Genomic DNA, 20845 nt, shown 5'->3' with positions numbered 1-20845 from the left:
CCAAAGCATGTATTTGGAAAGGAGCAGTACATGACGCAGATGGATAATTTAAAAAAATGTGGTTGACAGAATTTCACATCAAATTATCATACAACTCAAGATAATGTGGTCCTCTGTAGCTCAGCTGGTAGAGCACGGCGCTTGTAACGGCAAGGTAGTGGGTTCGATCCCCGGGACCACCCATACACAAAAAATGTATGCACGCATGACTGTAAGTCGCTTTGGATAAAAGCGTCTGCTAAATGGCATATTATTATTATTATTATTGGTATTCAATCACAAGAAAGTAAAGAATTAGCCTTGTTATCAAAATATTCTTTTTTTTTATACATCTGAGCAAAGTTAGTGTCACAGAGACCAAAAGATATGCCTCTGCAATAATCTTGGAATATCAGTATGATTAGTATAGTTAGGGCTAGATTCAATCCATAGCGCTGAAGATCAGCGCTGTAGTGCGATTGAAATGTAAGTTTCCTTTACATTTCTATTGCGCAGGCCTTCAGCACTACAGATTGAAGAGTCCTTAACCTGTGACATGTTAACGACTCATGTCTGTTAATTGTATCAAAATGTTTTTTTTAAACAATGCATGTGAAGTGCTCTGAGCGATAAACAATCTGTAAAGAAACATGTTTATTGACACAAACGTTAGATGTGTCCGGGTTACGGGTATGAGTTGTAAATATATAAAACGTTATTGGTACTATGGCATGCTGGTAATAGTATGATACAATATGTATGGGAGGGTAACCTGCATACATGCGAATATGTTCCAACTATCTAAGAACTAAAAGACACCAAAGAGAGTCGAGTTCTCAAAGTAAGAGCTTTCGAAAGCTTGACTCAACAGATTCTCATTTGTGTTAATAGAATGTTAAATTAAAGCTAGATTAGACCTGATAATTAGGTAGATGATTTAGATAAGCGATAAGATTTAAGACATTTAAGTGCTTGTTCTTGCAACAAGTCAATGTGAAATTAAGACTTCTTAAAGAGCTATTGTCTCTAGCCAGATTGTCCAATAATTGATGTAAAATTTATCAATCCATAGCGCTGAAAATCTGCGCTATACCGCAATTTACATTTAAAGCCAATGTTCCCACGGTCGTGGAGATTGCATTCACGGAGAACGCTGCATGTCGGCGCAATCGGAAATGACCTTTCAATTTCAATCATGCTATAGCGTGGATCTTCAGCGCTACGGATTTAACGGAGCCCTTCATTTATGAGGTTTACGTAAATGTAACTATCATTGAGTGGCGCAGTGGTCTAAGGCACTGCATCGCAGTGCTAACTGTGCCACTAGATCCTGGTTCGAATCCAGGCTCTGTCGCAGCCGGCCGCGACCGGGAGACTCATGGGCGGCGCACAATTGGCCCAGCGTCGTCCAGGGTAGGGGAGGGAATGGCCGGCAGGGATGTAGCTCAGTTGATAGAGCATGGCGTTTGCAACGCCAGGGTTGTGGGTTCGATTCCCACGGGGGACCAGTATAAAAAAAAAATATATATATATATGTATTCACTAACTGTAAGTCGCTCTGGATAAGAGCGTCTGCTAAATGACTAAAATGTAAATGTAATTGAGACTTGAATGCATTTGATCAGTTCTTATTTCCCTCCAGCATCTCCAATCATTAACAGCAGTAGAAGGGGCTTGATGTTCAGCTTATAGGGGACAATGCTATAGGCCTTGTGTAAGTGGTTGTATGTATTTGCATTTACTGTAAAAAAAAATATATATATATATATGTGATGAAAGTGAAAGTTTCATTGCACAAATTATATTTAGATGAAGCAACTCAAGTGAAGTGGAGCAAAATAATAAACTGGCAAAAAAATAAAAGGGCATGGAATAATCTGATCAAAACTGCCTTGTTCTGTGTAATAAGTCAAGGTTTGTGACAGCAAGAATGAGCCTTCCCTTTTTCCCATGTCAATTTTATTTTAAACATTGACAAAAGATGGAAAGGATGCAAGTTTACTTCAGCTTCTTCTTGGGGCGCAGGTTGCTGGTGTGCCCACACTTCTTTTTGCGGCAGTTGACTGCACGGGGGTGAAGACGTGCATAGCATCTGAAATGCAGAGAACGCGCCAACATCATCAATGACAAGAACCCAAACTCCACAGACCTGGATCAGTAGATAGCTGTAATTCTACACTGAAAAAAAATTAAACGCAACATGTAAAGTGTTGCATTTTAGATGTTTCATGAGATTAAATAAAAGACCCCAGAAATGTTCCATAGGCACCAAAAACTTCTCAAATGTTGTGCACAAATTTGTTTACATCCCTGTTAGTGAGCATTTCTCCTTTGCCAAGATTATCCATCCACCTGACAGGTGTGGCATATCAAGAAGCTGATTAAACAGGATGATCATTACACAGGTGCACCTTGTGCTGGGGACAATAACAGGACACTAAAATGTGCAGTTGTCACACCAGAGCTGTTGCCAGAAAATGTAATGTTCAATTCAATTTTTGAGAATTTAGCAGTAAATCCAACCGGCCTCACAACCGCAGACTACGTGTAACCACGCCATCCCAGGACCTCCACATCCAGCTTCTTCACCTGCGGGATCATCTGAGACCAGCCACCCAGACAGCTGATGAAACTGTGGGTTTGCACAACCGAAGGATTTCTGCTCAAACTGCCAGAAACCGTCTCAGGGAAGCTCATCTGCGTGCTTGTCGTACTCACAAGGGTCTTGACCTGACTGGATTTCGGTGTCTTAACAAAACTTCAGTGGGCAAATGCTCACCTTCGATGTCCACTGGCACACTGGAGAAGTGTGCTCTTCACGGATGAATCCCGGTATCAACTGTACCGGGCAGATGGCAGACCATGGCGTTGTGTGGGCGAGTGGTTTGCTGATGTCAAAGTTGTGAACAAAGTGCCCCATGGTGGCGGTGGGGTTATGGTATGGGCAGTCATAAGCTATGGACAATGAACTCAATTGCATTTTATCGATGGCTATATGATTGCACAGAGATACCGTGATGAGATCCTGAGGCCCATTGTCATGCCATCACCTCATGTTTCAGCATGATAATGCACAGCCCCATGTCGCAAGGATTTGTACACAATTCCTGGAAGCTGAAAATGTCCCAGTTCTTCCATGGCCTGCATACTCACCAGACATGTCACCCATTGAGTATGTTTGGGATGCTCTTGATCGACGTGTACGACAGTGTGTTCTAGTTCCCGCCAATATCCAGCGACTTCGCACAGCCTTTGAAGATGAGTGGGACAACATTCCACAGGCCACAATGCGAAGGAGATGTGTCACGCTGCATGAGGCAAATGGTGGTCACATCAGCTACGGACTGGTTTTCTGATCCACACCCCTACCTTTTTTTAAGGTATTGTGACCAACAGATGCATATCTGTATTCCCAGTCATGTGAAATCCATAAATTAGGGCCTAATGAATTTCTTTATATTGACTGATTTCCTTATATGAACTGTAACTCAGTAAAATCATAGAAATTGTTGCATGCTGCGTTTATATTTTTGTTCAGTGTATTTTGTCTTTAGTTAATTAAAGCAGTCATACTTGCGGCAGATCATTTTGTCACAGTTGTATTTCTGTGCAAGCTGTCTCAGGGAAGGCTCGATGATACCTCCTCTCAGACGCAGGACGAGATGAAGAGTGGACTCTGGGAAGCAAAGTTGTGACACATTAACAAGATTACACAGTATCATTTATTTTGCCAGGATAGTCCACTAAGTAACACTTGACACTGTTTTCCAGGTAGTATCACAAGTTGTCTGAAATTTGTACTGAAATTTTTATATAAACATGTTTTTTTTAATGTAGAGTCAGGGGCATTAACTGCTTATGACTATTACAGCATGCATAATTTTACATTTGCATTTTAGTAATTTAGCAGACGCTCTTATCCAATTAGGGTTAAGTGCATTGCTCAAGGGCACGTCGGCAGATTTTTCACCTAGTCATCTTGGGGATTTGAACCAACAACCTTTTAGTTACTGGTCCAACGTTCTTAATCGCAAGGCTACCTGCCGCCCCCCAGACAGACGGTCTACATGTTCCCATGGACTAAGAGATGTGATATAAGCCTCAATGCCATGACGGATCAGTGTAAACACTGAAGACTTGTCGGTCATTGTCTGAACGAACAGTCTTATCTCCATCATTGGATTCGTCAAGAAGTACCTTTCTGAATGTTGTAGTCTGACAATGTGCGGCCATCCTCCAACTGTTTGCCAGCGAAGATGAGTCGCTGTTGGTCAGGAGGAATACCTGAAAGGGAAGGCAGCAAACTAAGTAGGTTGTTTGGCAGAAACCATCCACATCACCCCAACTGGAGTAGTTGTACATTATACACAGATGTTATGTCGATTTACGGTTCTATTCAGGTGGAAGGTACACTGATCCTAGATCAGTGCCGACCAACTTTTACTGTTGCTGAGATGGAGAGTTACCTTCTTTGTCTTGAATCTTGGCCTTCACATTCTCGATGGTGTCACTGGGTTCCACCTCAAGGGTGATGGTTTTACCCGTCAACGTTTTCACAAAGATCTGCATATTTGATGGCTGTAGAAACAAGGCGGGTTGCATTGATTTATTGAAAGAAGTTGCTTGGTTGGTAACGTTAAACATTATAGGCCAGTTTCCTGGACACAGATTAAGCCTGCTCCTGGAATAAAAAGCATGTTCAACGGAGAATATCTAGCTAACGTTAGTTAGCTTTATGTCTGTCTGGGAAATCAGCAGGCTAACGTTCCTAGTTTCATACAGCTAACGTTAGTACGTTAGCTAGCTAATCAAACTGGCAATGCTTGTACGTTTTGGGCTGTTTAGCCAGCTGGCTAGTTAATGTCTGAATAACGTTAGTCAATTATTTCACCAGTCACTTGTCATCTGACAATTACTGGATGATATGTTGTAATGGTTTAGCTACACACTCGTAATATGGCTGTAGCTATGAGTTTAGCTAGCTCATTAGTTAGCGCACATGGCACACGGGGCCACGGTTGTTAGCAAGCTAGCTAGCTATTAGTCATGCCCGGTTCTCACACACTGATTAGCAATCAGCCAGTCAGTCCTCAATTTTTATTATTTTTATTTCACCTTTATTTAACCAGGTAAGCCAGTTGAGAACAAGTTCTCATTTACAACTGCGACCTGGCCAAGATAAAGCAAAGCAGTGCGATAAAAACAATAACACAGAGTTACATTTTATCTGACAATAAATGTCAGATATCTAGACATAAGTTAGATATCGCTGATAGTCAATCCTCAAAATACATCCATAATGTTGAAGATACGCTTAGCTTGTTAAACAACACTCACCGTCAGACAACTGTCTCTGGAGAACAGGAAATCAAGAACTTGAAGGTTTTCATCGTTCTTCATAGGGCTCAGGGTTGCCAGGTCTAGCTAACATTTCTAGCGCCTGACCTTTGAAAACCCGCTCACAATGCAGAAAACTAGCTCAAATTATTATTTGTTTGCATCAAGAGAGGAGTTGCCACATTTATCCATTAAACCCTTATTCTATAACGTTATCCAGCGAATTAAGAAGGATTATCGACGTCATTCTTAACGACATAGGCTAATAAGCCAAATTCGGTTTTCCATCTAAATAATAATTATTGCAAGTTTAAGAATATTTCACAAGAGAAAAGATAAATCGAATTTATTAAACCCTCCAGATAATTTTTTATCAATGGATGTCAATTTAACTTGTTTTGACTGCTATGATTAAGTAATAAGGCCCGAGGAGATGTAATATATGGTCAAAAATGTTATTTCAAGAGGCATAGGTTACTGACTAAAAACTTGTGTTTATAATTGCAATTCAAATTTGCCATGGTTTGCTGAGCTAGAAGCAGATAGCCCCTTATAGGCCAACATCTCATTTCAGGGAAAGTCCACAATGCAACTGACATTAAATGTGGAAAATGATACATTTGCGATAGAGCTGTGACCATGATCACAAGTGATAACTTCCCATTTAATTAACTAAACATGGCCATTAACAACTGCATAATAGCACACGGCTACAACACATTGACTCTGTACCGGTACCCCCTGTATATAGCCTCCCTGCTGTTATTTTATTTTACTGCTGCTCTTTAATTATTAGCTCTTTTTTTATTTATATATTTTTTAACTGCGTTGTTGGTTAAGGGCTTGTAAGTAAGCATTTCACTGTAATGTCTACACCTGTTGTATTCGGCGCATGTGGCAAATAAAGTTTGATTTCAAACTGAGTTATAGGCTATTTATTAAATCCGTTTGCCAGCTCCAGGTAGGCTGCACAAGTGGCACAAATTGAGTTGCAATACTCCAGTGATATCGTCATTTCAACATATTTATTGTATCAAATGGTAGGCTACAGTAGCCTACAATGGCATAGCAAGTAATAGCCTACTTGATGGCCAACAAATTCAAATGTAGTCTATCATTCTACACATTTAATGTAATTTTCATTGTGGACTCCGAAAAACAGGCACGCGAGGGAGTTCCATATCCTCCATTTAACATTTCCACTTGCGCAGCGCTCCAGACTATAGAACTGAGCATGCGTAAAACCCTTCGCTTGATACGGTTATCCATAAGAAAAGTCGACATTAGAATGTAGTTTACTTTAAACCACATCTGAGCGAATTGATCAAAAGGGCTCTAGTGCGCCTAAAGTTATTTTCCAACGCTTTGTCGCCGTTATATCAGTTCGAGCGCGTTAATATGCTTTATGGGAAAAGTGACTCCATAATGACCTATCTAAATAGCCTACCTACAACTGATAAAACGATTGTCACGACGTGCGCGCGTGTCTCAGTGCTCTCAACGCACACACACCCCATCTGCCCCCCCCCAGAAAAAAACGATTTATTTAATAGCTACCTCTCGTGCAGTAAACACGGATAGGATTGCAAATCATGCCATGCAAGACGAAGATAATTGCCTTCATCAGTTTACAAATGCTCTCCCGGGCTTTGTTTATAAAAAAATTCTGTGTTGTCTTTGGAGAGCAATCCTGCAAGTAGATGTCATAGATGTTGCAATGTCTCCCCATTGCTGTTTCCATAAGATTGATACTCACCAACAACAGATCAATAGAGTACCACAGTATGATTCATGATACCCATAAAAACTAGCGGTCAAACAAGGAAATGGTTCCAATCGTTTTTCCACCATTATTTTTTCCCATAGGGGATATTAGAAACACTTACAATAAGGGCTGTGTTTCATGTAGGCTTACCCTGGCGTGACGTTTTGATAACCGTGTAAATCTCTCTAGGACAAGGTGAAGTTTATCAATATATTTGCCTGTATTTAATCCCCCAAAGTGAAATGCTCTGAATCAGAGTGGTGCGGGGGGCTGCCTTAATCGACAACCACGTCATCGGCGCCCGGGGAACAGTGGGTTAACTGCCTTGCTCAGGGGCAGAACGACAGATTTGTACCTTGTCAGCTCGGGGATTAGATCCAGCAACCTTTAGGATTTGTAGTCTTGCATGTCTACTTTCATGCTAATTAGCATTTTCGAATCTGAGAGTAAATAGAGCCGAATATATTGATAAAAGTTACCTTGTCTGAGAGAGATTTACATGGTTATCAAAACGTCACGCCAGGTTAAGCCTACCTGAAACACAGCCCTTATTTTAAGTGTTTTCTAAAATCCCCTATGGGAAAAATCAATGGTGGAAAAACGTTTGGAACCATTTTTCTGTTTGACCGCTAGGTTTTATGGGTATTTTGACATCGCCACTGTGGGGATCTATAGCCTTTGCTTTCAGCGCTCATGCGCTCACTCACCTGGTGGTGCAGGTGTGCGTTTGGCCACCAGCCGAGGAGGCCGATGTGGCTCAGGTCAAGTTTAGCTTATTCAGTCAAAGGTAAAGTTCTGCTTCTTCAGTCGTACATAAAATATGGATAAAGGCTGACATTTAATACCACTTCATCCAAATATACTCACGTTAGGCTAGTCAAATCACGCAGTTTAAAGACCTTCCTCTGAAGTGAACCCTGAAGGCAGGAAAACCATAGCCTAGTAAAAACAAGTATGCCTAGTCTGTGGGACCATGCAAACAACACACATGTATGAGTTATCCTTAGTTCTGTAACATGCAACAATTGATACATTGCAGATGATTCAAAGTTTCACCCCTGAAATGATGGAAGTCACTGAAGGCATCATTTCCGAAATTATGTAGGTTTATTCACTGTTTAACAGACGCTATTAGGCCAAGCATTTGGTATGACACAATAACCTGCACCACCTTCCCCAAAGGTCAATTGAATAAATTAAATACACAAGATCATTAAACATTGGAAACTCAAAGCATTAGTATAGCAGGCCTACATATCATTCCAATCTCATACTTTAACCAATGTCTTGGTAAAGAAAAAAGTCATAAATTGGTCACATGAAAATAACACCAACTACACTCTGTGATACAATTTTGTAGGACTTGTTATAGGCTAGCTAGGCTATATACAGTAATTCATGCACCGGGTAGACAATGCAACCATGTAAAACTAGTAAAATAATTTTTTTCTGCAATGACATTACATTTGTTATAGCCATATCATGTACAACAGTGTAGCCTACTCTAACAAACAGTTTATCCCTGACAAGTCATACAATTATATACAGGCTCCTTGTAATGGCTGGAATGGAATACATGGAAAGGAGTCAAAGGCGTGGTTTCCATATGTTTGTGTGTTTGATACATTCCATTAATTCCATTCCAGCCATCACAAGGAGCCTGTATATAATTGTATGACTTGTCAGAGATAAATCCTCCTATTGCTCCTCCCACAATTCTTACTGAATTCGTAATTCAACAAGTAATCTGTATCCAAAAAGTGAAAGCAATCTCTTTCATACACTCTTCCAGTCCTAAAAGGCCTGAAATAGGCAGACCCATTGTTATCAAGTAGACTATGCTGAGAGGAATAGTGGCCAAGGAACCCACAGATGGAGGAAAAAGTACCCTATTCGAACTTAATTGTTGACAAAAAACATTAATTTGAAATGATAAAAATACATACAGTACTTCCTATTCATATTTTATACAGTAGGACAATTAATGTGCATGTGTCCATATGTGACTGGAGTTACAGCTTTATTGTGTTTAGATGGTTATGGTTATCTCTATCCCGTATTTAAAGCCTTTTATCTGTGTTGTCTTACAATCACTCTGTCTAGGTTCATAGTTCTACTGTGCTTTGCGCATCTTGCTCACAACAGCAGCTCTGTGATTTGTTAGGTTGTTTAAGACACAGCTATTGGTCAGAATTTTCAGTTTGGAGTTTAGGGCCTCTTTACTTCTCTCCCCAAAATACTCCACCTCTTCATCTTCCTCCTCCCCGTCTCCCTTGTCGTCCTCCCCCTCTTCCGGCTCACTCTCTTCATCACTGCGTTCATCTTTATCCAGCTGAAGACACAAACAGATACACATCATGAACACTCATGGAACACGTGTTAGGCTATTTGTGTCCTGGTCATTTTGTGACCTCATTTACTCACCTTGCCCAAGAAGAGAAACTTGTAGGCCATCCGTAGGATTAACACAGCCCAGAAGACATGAAGTGCTTGTAGCACCATCAGAAGAACATTGAAAAAATAGTAGCCAGTGAAGGGTTCAAATACTTCCATGGACAGCACAAGGGTTGTGTGGATTATTCTAGAAATCAAGGCAGGGGGGGTAGGGGAAGAGGAAGCAATTCATGCAATGATTAGAAGTCAATTCAAAGCATTCCAGTTAGTAAATTATCATATTCTAAGACATTTTGTTTGTTACATTGTTGCTCAACCAAACATTGTTCTGGATTAGTGGCCGATTTAGTTGCCTTGACACAATTAGGTAATCAATTAATATGTTTAAGTAGTGTTGCATTCTCTATCAAATATCAATACTAATACATTCACAATTGCACATCATTTAAAGATGTTAATTGTATTATAATGTCATGAAAAAACTATTAGAACTAAGAGATACCACTGAGATGGTCTTACTTGCTGGGAAACACCACCAGGCGAGTCACCAGGAAGACAGCAGCAAAAATGACAAACAACGTGTCGCAGGTCTTCCTCCAGCCCGTGCCGTAGTTGAACATCTTGGCAGACTGTAAAAACAAAGAGATATTCTAAGATGGCTCCCTAATGTAAACAAATGCAAACATTGAAATATGTTTCTATTGGGTGAATTAGGTGACGAGGATTTTATGTATGAATGTGCATAAAATTCATTACACACAGCTTTTGGTCTCTTGTATTCTCTCTCTATTGGTAATTAATGATTATCGACAGACTGGTTCACATTCCTGGCACTACAGGTAAACCAAGGTCACCCCACACTAATGTCTGACTATGACTAATAGAGTCATAAGACATGCCATGCTAAATTGACCATTCTGTTCCTCATTGACCCTCAATGACAAAAATACAATTTGCAAGTGAGACCAGTGTCGGACAAGTGCTAACCTCTTGTAAGTGCAGTGCAGTTCACCAGTCCCAAATTAAATGCATGATTTGCAAATTTCTTACGATTTAGCTACATACTGACGTTAATGGGGAGATTGGCTGGACTGTGATCCAGCTCTTACCTCTAGGAGGAAGTCAGAGGAGTCGTGAAGCAGCATCACCAGAGTGCCTATCCGTACATAGTTGGAACAGTAGGAGAAACCAAGCAGGAAGATGGTGGCAATGTGGTGAATCACCTGCTCCTTGAAATCCTAGAAATGAAAGAGAAGCAAAACCAGTTTAAAAGTCGAGTAATGTAATAGCCAATGGCAATAGTATGACTTTATGTACATCCAAATGCTTTGCTGTATTTGTTCAACATGATATCAATGACTATTCAGACAAGGGATTAATTCATTGAAAGACCATGTCTGAGGAAGACATGTGAGCTTTAGACATGTGAGCTTTAAAGTAGATTATGCATTCATTCACCGTACAGGTCTTTGAGTCAATTTTTAACTGGGACCCAAATAAAGTAGAGCTAACCATGTATAAAATGTGAGCGGGAGCAAATAATGTCTTACCCTGATCCTTGCCTTGTCGTACCCTGATCTCTATTAGTAAGTGATGTGTTATAAATGGGGACTGCTTGTTATCATGGTCCCACCCTCGGCGGGGTCTGTAGAAACCGGAAGAATCCGGTTTTCAGGGGAACAACAGAGAGGAAGAGGTGAAGCCTGAAAACCAGATGCTTCTGGTTTCTCCCAAGCCCGCTCAGGTGTTTCTTTTACGCCTGCTATGTTAGGTTATCATGGTCCTGGCAGGACGTGAATAGCAGGCAGATGAAGGGACTTACTTTCCTCTTGACGTCCACAGTGACACAGAGAAGCAGAGAGAAGTAGAAGCCCAACTCCAGCTGGTAGTACCAGAAGTGGGCCCTCTCAATGGGCTGCAGAGGACAAGGAAGCACAGTGGGAAGATCTCAATTGCATTTTCTTAGTTTCCTCTCTCCTGTCTCCTCGTCTCCTTCTCAAAACCCATTGGATGAGAACGCCAGAGGTCCCTCCCCTCTGACCTTCTCCTACAATGGGTTTTGAGGAGTCGAGGAGAGAGGACGCGAGAAGTATGCAGTTGAGATCTTCCCAGAGTTAGTGTAAAGGACGTTGCGCTGCTTGCTTAGCTCGCTTCCTCCTGATTCGGCTCACACCGAGGCTCAAACCCAGGACCTCTGCTTTGCTAGCACATGTGACCGCCCTACCGAAGCGTCTTACCAGTCGTGCCACACGAAAAGCTAGCTATTCCGCGACACAAGTGGGGACACTTCAGGCTGAGGAGTAAGTTTCACACTTCCCCATATGCTACATTAGCCTACTGGATTACTATGATTGGCTATAACATATACCCACATCCAATGGCTATGTACCGATGCTGAATATCAAGGAAAATATACGTTTTCAAATGCAAAAATAAGATTCACAACCATAACAGGAAAGGATAGGCCCAGTAGTGTAGTGGAACGTAAACGCACACAAATACCATTTCCACACCTTATTTACTTTGCGTGAGGGTTTACCCACTTTTAGCAGAAAAATGCATTGAAAGTATAGGGAGTGTTACTTTACTCACCGCGAACACCGATCAGCGCTTACCTACCTATTTTTTTAACCACTACATCACTGTATAGTCCTAGATACACTACATTACCAAAACTATGTGGACACCTGCTCGTCGAACATCTCATTCCAAAATCATGGGTATTATTATAGAGTTGGTCCCCCCTTTGCTTCTATAACAGCCTCTACTCTTCTGGGAAGGCTTTCCACTAGATGTTGGAACAACATTGCTGCGGGGACTTGCTTCCATTCAGCCACAAGAGCATTAGTGAGGTCGGGCACTGATGTTGGCCGATTAGGCCTGGCTCGCAGTCGGCGTTCCAATTAATCCCAAAGGTGTTTGATTGGGTTGAGGTCAAGGCCCTGTGCAGGCCAGTCAAGTTCTTCCACACCGATCTCAACAAACCATTTCTGTATGGACCTCGCTTTGTGCACAGGGGCATTGTTATGCTGAAACAGGAAAGGGCCTTCCCCAAACTGTTGCCAAAAAGTTGGAAGCACAGAATCGTCTAGAATGTAATTTCCCTTCACTGGAACTAAGGGGCCTAGCCCGAACCATGAAAAACAGCCCCAGACCATTATTCCTCCTCCACCAAACTTTACAGTTGCCACTATGCATTCGGGCAGGTAGCGTTCTCCTGGCATCCGCCAAACCCAGATTCGTCCGTCGGACTGCCAGATGGTGAAGCATGATTCATCACTCCAGAGAACCCGTTTCCACTGCTCCAGAGTCCAATGGCGGCAAGCTTTACACCACTTCAGCCGACGCTTGGCATTGCGCATGGTGATCTTAGGCTTGTGTGCAGCTGCACAGCCATGGAAACCCATTTTATGAAGCTCCCGACAGACAGTTATTGTGCTGATGTTTCTTCCAGAGGCAGTCTGGAACTCGGTAGTGAGTGTTGCAACCGAGGACAGACGATTTTTACGCGCTACGTGCTTCAGCACTCAGCGGTCCCGTTCTGTGAGCTTGTGTGGCCTACCATTTCGCGGCTGAGCCATTGTTGCTCCTAGACGTTTCCACTTCACAATAACAGCACTTATAGTTAACCGGGGCAGCTCTAGCAGGGCAGAAATTTGACAAATTGACTTGTTGGAAAGGTGGCATCTTATGACGGTGCAACGTTGAAAGTCACTGAGCAGTTCAGTAAGGCCATTCTACTGCCAATGTTTGTCTATGGAGAGCGCATGGCTGTGTGCTCGATTTTATACACCTGTCAGCAACGGGTGTGGCTGAAATAGCCGAATCCACTAATTTGAAGGGGTGTCCACATACTTTTGTACATATAGTGTAGTAGGTTTATAAGCACACTTGGGATCCTACAGCAAAAGTGTACAATTCATAGCCATGAGAGCTAAGTGTTAAAGTGGAATGTCTTTATCCACCGCTAAATGAATGTGGAAATGAATGAGTGGGAATTTCCAACCAGAATCAACCATACTGTACTACCTCAACAACAACTGTTCCCCGGGCGCCGATGACGTGGATGTCGATTAACACAGCCCCCTGCACCTCTCTGATTCAGAGGGATTGGGTTAAATGCGGAAGACACATTTCGGTTGAATGCATTCAGTTGTGTAACTGACTAGGTATCCGCTTTCCCTTTCCCTTTCCTGTACTTAGGTAGGGCCATGAGTTTTTTCCTGGTCATTGATGTCTTGTCCAATCATGATTCTGTACAAAATAACGCCTGGTTATTGATTGCCAGAGATACAGTATGATCTAATAGAGATTAATTCTATACTGTAGTAAATTATACCATCAAGTCACTATACACCTGAGGGACAAAAACAGTACAGAAAAGTACATATTTGTGCTCTGTAAGTTAAAAGGTAGATTGAAGGGAAAACATAACATAGGAGCTCACCTGTTGTGGATATCCTCTCCAGCATTCCCTCTGGTCCCAAAACCAGGATCTCTGTAGGGAAAGGAGATGGAATAAACAAGTTTCTCATGCAAATTAATCACATATGACCTAAAGTTAAGCAATAAGTAAGGGCTGGATTCAATCCGTATCGCCAAAGTAGAAGATCTGCATAAAAACGTAAAGGAAATGTTCTATTGAGCCGACATATGCAGCATTTACCGTGAATACAGTCTCCGCAACCGCGGGAACATTGCCTTTAATTGTCAATCGCGCTATAAAGCGGAATCTCAGCGCTACGGATTGAATAGAGCTCTATGACTTAAAAACCAGTAAGCCTGCCTGCAAAAGTATCACTTAACTTTGGACAAGTAGCTGAGGATTCAGTCATTGTTATTTTAGCGTCCATATTCCTACACTTCAAAGCTGTCCCAAACTAGTCCCAAACTATCAATACTGGTTCATACTAATACTTACATCAATCAAAGTTCGGAGTCCAGCTAGGAATGCTATGAGGTAGAAGAAAAACCTCCAACTGCAAAATGACAGGTTTTAGAGTTACAATTTAAGGTCTTACAACTGGAGCTGCATTGGCAACATGTGAAAATGGAATGACTTATTGAGTATCATTGAATTTCACAGGACTTTTCCCGATGACCAAGGTGGCATTGTAAATAAATAAGAATTTGTTCTTAAAGCTGCAATATGTAACTTTTTGGGCGACCCAACCAAATTCACATAGAAATGTATATTATAGCTATGTCATTCTCATTGAAAGCAAGTCTAAGAGGCGGTAGATCTGTTCTATGTGCGCTTTTTCTATGCTTCCCGTTCTTAAGTTTCATTTTTGCGTATTTTACTTTCAGTTTTCTACACCAGCTTCAAACAGCTGAAAATACAATATTTTTGGGAATGGAAAAGATATTTCAAGTATTACACTATACTTGCTTGTTTAGTCACATAAACTGAAATTAGGCGAACTATTAGAATGTTAGCAACCAGGAAATGGTGGAGCGATTTCTGCAAAGTGCATCTTTAACTGACTTAATTTTTAAAATGTGGTTATAAAAGTGATTGAAGATAAATGAAAGACCTTACGAAGCCTCGCAGAACCTCTTGGTGTGGCTAGGCCTGTCTTGATTTCTGCGGTGACGGAACCAGGTCTCAATTTGTCTCTGGGTTTTGTCACATTGTGCCATTAGACTGACGATCTCACTCTAAACATGAAGGGATATAGAGAGAACATTATTACAGCTATAAATGTAATAATACACGGTTTTAGAAAATCCAGTTGTTTTTATGGTAACTTACTGGCAGACAGTTACCTGTAAGTTACTGTAAAAAATAAAATAAAAAGTACAGTATGTAACTGTAAATTCCAGTAATGTACTGTTAAACCAAAGTACTGTTAAACTGACAGAAAGTTACTGTAGAAACAACAGGATTTTACAGTGTACAGCTCCCGCTAAAAGTTATTGTATATTAGTCCAATATGTCCAAACCTATTTGTTTTCCTATGTAATCTGTTACATACAGTAGAGGGCGCTATTCCAGTGTAGGTACACAGTAACTTTATTCTAAGTGGTATCACTTGTACCAATATTTTCTAGGAACTCGTAGACCAGGATGCTGATGCAGTATCTATTTCACCATCATAGCAGGCATGTCCCCGTCACCGTTCCATTCCCACAGTGCAAACACTTCCAGCAGCTATGTTGACGGTGAGAGATCAAGACTGGCATATATCATTATCAGAGTTTGATGTCTCTGACACTAACCTGAGATGGTTGTCGTTTTTTTTTAGTGTAGAAGGACTCAAGCTTTGGGGAGGGAGTGGCAGCCATGTGTAATCTGTTCCGCAACCCCACATATCTGCCCAAGGGGGGAGCCACAACCCTGGCAGTGAGGAAAACATAAACACAGTTATTGATCTCCTCGACAAGAGGTGAAGTATTACTAATGACAATATGACAATATGTGTGTGTCTCTATAGCTCTTTGTTAATCTATACATGATGTGTGTGTGTGTATGTGTGTACCGGTGTGTGCATGTGTGTGCATGTGTGTGTGCACAGCATGTGTCTGTATACAGAAAATCTGTGCTTATGTCTGTGTTGCTGTAATAACCTCTAAGCCATTTATTAGGCCAGAGAAAGCTTCTCAGGTTACCGTAGGAAACAGCTGCTGTAGCAACAGAGCCCATCTTCTCTCCAATCTACCTGCTACTGTTCTCTCATTTAGCAAACCGCTCACACCTGTTCTCTCTACTATTCCCAACTGACCTGAGATACCAATAACAATACCTGCCAAATCACCTGTAGGCATACAGATGTAGGATCTTAATTTGATCACCCTGTTGCAGGAGAACATGCCTGCAATGAAATTAAAAAACATGTAGTGTATTTTAGGTTTAAAGAGGCTTCTGAAGTTTGTAATTTCAAAGCACTTTCACATTTCAGACTTGATTTTCCCTTACAAAAAATGTATCAACCAATACAAAAATGTCCATTAATTATAATAATTAACATTTCCTGTTGCTGCAAGATTAATTTCCCGCTGTTGCAAACTGGTTCAAATTAAGATCCTACATCTGTACAGTGCAGGTCAACCAACAAAACAGCATCCTCCAATGAGGATGGAGCTCATTTCACTCCTACTATTTGTTGTGAGGTGATGGAGCATGACAAGACTTCATCAAGAATTCAATCAAACCTTTCACACTGTGGAGAAATCATGCTATTATTCAACTATAAAAATGCTAGATACCGGTATGCCATTACTCAAACATTTTCACTGGGTAAACAAAATTAGAGTAATCTTGATGTCAATGAAAGGGTGCAGTTTTGCAGTGTACAATCAGATTGCTCCTCTGCGTGAGTTGAATTGGTAACATTTTATTTGGATAGTGCATCTGTAGATGCTCAGTAACATTTCAACTAACTATGTACTAACCCTAGCCCTAACCTTAATCCTTATCCTAACCCTTAACTTAACCCTAACCCTAACCTTAACCTAATCCTTATTCTAAACCTAACGCTAACCCTAAACCTAACCGTAAACTCAGCAAGCAGTTGCTTATCAACAGATAGTTTGTTGATGGTATAACCATCTCTAGAGTATCTACAGATGGACTATCAGGACTTTCCAAATAAAGTTTGACCCAATCTTCCCCTTTTTAGAAGTCACTGACTCATATTTCAGACACACATTCCTTTGTTGATTACATTTTTTTAAATATCAATTTATCCAGAGTAGTGAGTACATATATTTTCATATACTGGTCCCTCCTGGGAATTGAACCCACAACCCTGGCATTACAAGTGACACGCTCTACCAACTGAGCCACATGAGACCACAGCCAAAGTATTGTTGCAAACCAACACGGAAGGTATCCAAGATGGAGTCCATACAGTAGTTCTTAAAAAAGTTACGTGTCAAATACATAGCGGAGGGCAATGAACCCCAGAGCCAGAGGCAAGGCAAACAGCAGGTCACGGGGACGCGGATACTCCTCCATCTGCTCCATGTCTTTCCAGGTGATCCCAGGAGGCAGCCAGTACTCATGCTTCCACAGATCAGGCAAGAGGTCCATGCTGGATGGAGGCAGGAAGCGGGATAAGTGGCTTAATGATATATCATTGATGACTGCTGAATGAGCTGGAGCAGAAGAAACTTCAGTATCCCAGGGACATTGTGTGTGTACTTGTGTGCGTGTGTGTTTGCATTCATGCCTTTGTGATTATTTTAAGCTACGCAAGAATATTGCTTGATGCTCAGTGCTTTTACATTTAATCAAATACTGAATCATGTGACTATGTTATGAATGTTTCTTAATCAGTTTCACATTTTGACATACTCTTCAAGATAATGCTGACAAATAGCAGGTATAAGCTACAAATGTCTGGTTTGCAGGGGTCATTGATTTAACAATGAAAAACCCATCAGCATTGTTGGGAAGTTAACTTCAGGTTACAGTGTGACATCTTTTTTTTTTTAAATCATGCGATCATGAGAAACAATCATTTTGGTTGAAACAAACGTAATTAACGAGACCAATGCATGTTGTTATTATAGTGGAAAGTCAAATAGGCAACTGTATTTCTCCTGGTTGGCCTATATGAAATATATATTATTTATGTATCTTAAAATGTGTTGACTGGTGATTCTATGAATAGCTATATTTATATTGAGATCTAATATTTCATGTGAAAACAGTTGCAACAAGAACAGTTATAACGACGACCTACCTGTCAGAGATTCGCTGCAGTAATTGAGGATTGCGTTGCCAAAGAAAAAGACGAATCACCGATTAATCAATATAACTGGACGTTTTTCCTCTCTCATGTCTTTTGTGAAACTCTGTTGGTGATCAATAGCAGATTCACAACTGTGCTGTGAACCTTTGATTCCACTGATGCCCAAGAGGCAACAAAAGGGGTGTGTTCAGTTAATGCACTGTAGCCTACTTAGGAATGACGACAAGAGGGTAAAAAGGGGAAAACAGTAATGGTTTTAAGAAAGAAAAAGAAAAAAGTGCACTCTTAATCAGCGAGGAAAAATGAGTCTATCTACCAGTAATGGAAAAATGTGAATGAAATTTGGCATAATAGAATATTGATGGTTATTGGGTTATACACAATAGCTTGTTTGAGGATAACACTGCCCAACCTTGAAGCCAGGCCGAAGGTAATGTGAAGTGTACTACTTGCAGGGCCGGCGCTAGCCTTTTGGGGGCCCTAAGCAATTTTCCTGCAATTCTACACATTTTGCCAGGGAGAATAGAGAACATTTTGAAGTTTTAAAGCAAGTGTTCTGCAATTCAATTTATTTTGCCAAGGGCAAATTTATAACAAATGTCATGCAATTGTAATCATTTTGCCATGGGGCAGAGAGAAATATATCTGAGTGAGAGTGACTAACAAAATAAATGAGGGCACATCCTGGGCACATGCCCTGCGTGCCCGGTCAGTATTCGACCATATTACAAGTTTAGATAGCTGGCTAGACTAACTTACCAATCAAAAAATTGTTAGTTGACATGGCTAATTGAGTGACTGTCAGTGACTGACATAAGAGAAAAAACTGCGAATGCACAACCAAATTTCGAAATTGCACGTTATGTATTCTACTATTCTAACTCTCAACAGTAAGTTGATACCCAGACAGTTCCTAAAAAAACTTTTTAAAAACATTATTTAATTATTTTTGGGTCTGGGGCCCCCTAGCGGCTGGGGGCCCTAAGTGACCGTTTATGTTGGAGCCGGCCCTGATTACTTGACCGCTGTGTGACACAGAGTTACATTATTTTGTACCTGTATGGGGTTACTTAGTATTGTTGTGAGGAATGCATTATCCTGTCACTGTTCCTAATAGTATGCCATCAACATTAACTTTAACATGTCACTGTTCCTGAATAGCATGTCATCAACATGCATTTAAATTAAGCCTAAGATATTTGTTGTGAGGTCACAAGTTTAGAGATCTAATAGATATGATGTTCTTTTTGAGAAGCAGGGACCATAGCTCTCTGTCTCCGAACATCATACAAGAAACATTTCTAAATTGTACTCAAATTCTACAAATGTAAGGCAGGTTTTATTTGACCTATATTTGTATTTGACCTTTACTTTAACAGTCTCTTCTGCAAGGGAGCCCTGCATGCACACCATTTACAAAATGCACTACAATACAAATATACAAAATTACAAATACACTCAAGAAAAACAATAATATTCCTCAGCACAGAGGTCCTCAATTAACAGGTTAATTGGAATCCCTTCAATGATAATGAAAATCTATTCAAAAGACAGCCTTTCTCAACATTCATTTATCAAACAAACATGGCACTCACAGTCACAACCACTTTGTTTTAAGTTTCAAGTTTTATTGTCACGTGCACAAGTACAGTGAAATGCATTTCTCGCAAGCTCTTTGCCAACAATGCAGTAATCAATATCGGTAGTTTTAATTTAAATGTTTTAAAGTAGAACAAAAACACACGAGAAATATAAATACTTATCAGTTAAAGCAATAACTGTAAATGCCCTAGGGCTGCAAAGTTAGTCCCCTCTTCACCATGGAGGTTTTATTGGCATAGTGACGCTTGCTTACCTTTACTTTGAAGAGGTCTAAAGATTGAAGAGGTCTAAAGAAGCCAAACCGACTTGAATTATAGGCCTATGTTTGGTTGGCCACTCTTTGTGTGTACTCAAGTACATCAACAGTCAAGGAACATAAAGGTGTGTCGAGTACACTGCCGCCCACCCTCCAACATTACTGTCTGTTAACAGCCACACAGATCGGTAAGATGGGGAGGCTGGTGTGATAAGGATCCGGAAGACTGTCTCCAGATGTAATACACACACGTACACATGGATTTTGTGTTGTAGATATGTGGTGTTGGAGTAGGGGCCTGAGGGCACACACTTAATGTGTTGTGAAATCTGTTATGAATGTATTGTAATGTTTTTAAAATTGTATAACTGCCTTAATTTTGGCATTGCGCATGGTGATCCTAGGCTTGTGTGCAGCTGCACAGCCATGGAAACCCATTTTATTAAGCTCCCGACAAACAGTTATTGTGCTGATGTTTCTTCCAGAGGCAGTCTGGAACTCGGTAGTGAGTGTTGCAACCGAGGACAGACGATTTTTACGCGCTACGTGCTTCAGCACTCGGCGGTCCCGTTCTGTGAGCTTGTGTGGCCTACCATTTCGCGGCTGAGCCATTGTTGCTCCTAGACGTTTCCACTTCACAATAACAGCACTTACAGTTGACCGGGGCAGCTCTAGCAGGGCATAAATTGACTTGTTGGAAAGGTGGCATCTTATGACGGTGCAACGTTGAAAGTCACTGAGCAGTTCAGTAAGGCCATTCTACTGCCAATGTTTGTCTATGGAGAGCGCATGGCTGTGTGCTCGATTTTATAC

At 40.9% G+C, this 20845-nt stretch overlaps 2 protein-coding genes across 2 annotated transcripts; both read right to left on the bottom strand.

Annotated features, from left to right (window-relative positions):
- Window positions 1-1910: 1910 nt before the first annotated feature.
- On the bottom strand, window positions 1911-5409 carry LOC311146220 (ubiquitin-ribosomal protein eL40 fusion protein-like). Its single transcript, XM_084182726.1, has 5 exons — window positions 5317-5409; window positions 4446-4557; window positions 4177-4263; window positions 3553-3655; window positions 1911-2071 (listed from the first exon to the last, which is right to left on the bottom strand). The coding sequence occupies exons 1-5, from the start codon at window positions 5377-5379 to the stop codon at window positions 1978-1980; spliced, it is 459 nt and encodes a 152-aa protein (XP_084038852.1). The 5' UTR covers window positions 5380-5409; the 3' UTR covers window positions 1911-1977.
- A 3756-nt stretch (window positions 5410-9165) lies between these two features.
- On the bottom strand, window positions 9166-17511 carry LOC311147204 (ceramide synthase 2-like). The gene is made up of 10 exons (XM_084183842.1): window positions 17350-17511; window positions 15698-15815; window positions 15018-15136; window positions 14397-14454; window positions 13923-13973; window positions 11298-11390; window positions 10585-10713; window positions 9995-10104; window positions 9506-9662; window positions 9166-9413 (listed from the first exon to the last, which is right to left on the bottom strand). Exons 1-10 carry the CDS (start codon window positions 17508-17510, stop codon window positions 9195-9197), a joined length of 1215 nt encoding a protein of 404 aa, XP_084039968.1. The 5' UTR covers window position 17511; the 3' UTR covers window positions 9166-9194.
- Between the last annotated feature and the right edge of the window lie 3334 nt (window positions 17512-20845).

The sequence above is a fragment of the Coregonus lavaretus genome (assembly GCF_964263955.1).
Source record: "Coregonus lavaretus genome assembly, chromosome: 19".
In the NCBI taxonomy this organism is placed as follows: Eukaryota; Metazoa; Chordata; class Actinopteri; order Salmoniformes; family Salmonidae; genus Coregonus; species Coregonus lavaretus.
The sequence above is the reverse complement of the archived record's forward strand: the minus strand, read 5'-3'. Positions and strand labels throughout refer to the sequence as shown.

What these genes read in the sequence shown, in the direction of transcription:
- LOC311146220 (XM_084182726.1), bottom strand. Translation starts at nt 5,379, where the DNA reads ATGAAGAACGATGAAAACCTTCAAGTTCTTGATTTCCTGTTCTCCAGA. An exon ending in CCAGAGACAGTTGTCTGACG is followed by an intron (nt 4,558 to 5,316) that starts GTGAGTGTTGTT and finishes TTGTTTCTACAG; the next exon opens with CCATCAAATATGCAGATCTT. An exon ending in CAAGATTCAAGACAAAGAAG is followed by an intron (nt 4,264 to 4,445) that starts GTAACTCTCCAT and finishes CTTCCCTTTCAG; the next exon opens with GTATTCCTCCTGACCAACAG.
- LOC311147204 (XM_084183842.1), bottom strand. Translation starts at nt 17,510, where the DNA reads ATGGACCTCTTGCCTGATCTGTGGAAGCATGAGTACTGGCTGCCTCCT. An exon ending in GACTCCGAACTTTGATTGAT is followed by an intron (nt 13,974 to 14,396) that starts GTAAGTATTAGT and finishes CTTTCCCTACAG; the next exon opens with AGATCCTGGTTTTGGGACCA. An exon ending in CCTCTGACTTCCTCCTAGAG is followed by an intron (nt 10,105 to 10,584) that starts GTAAGAGCTGGA and finishes TTGTTTTTACAG; the next exon opens with TCTGCCAAGATGTTCAACTA.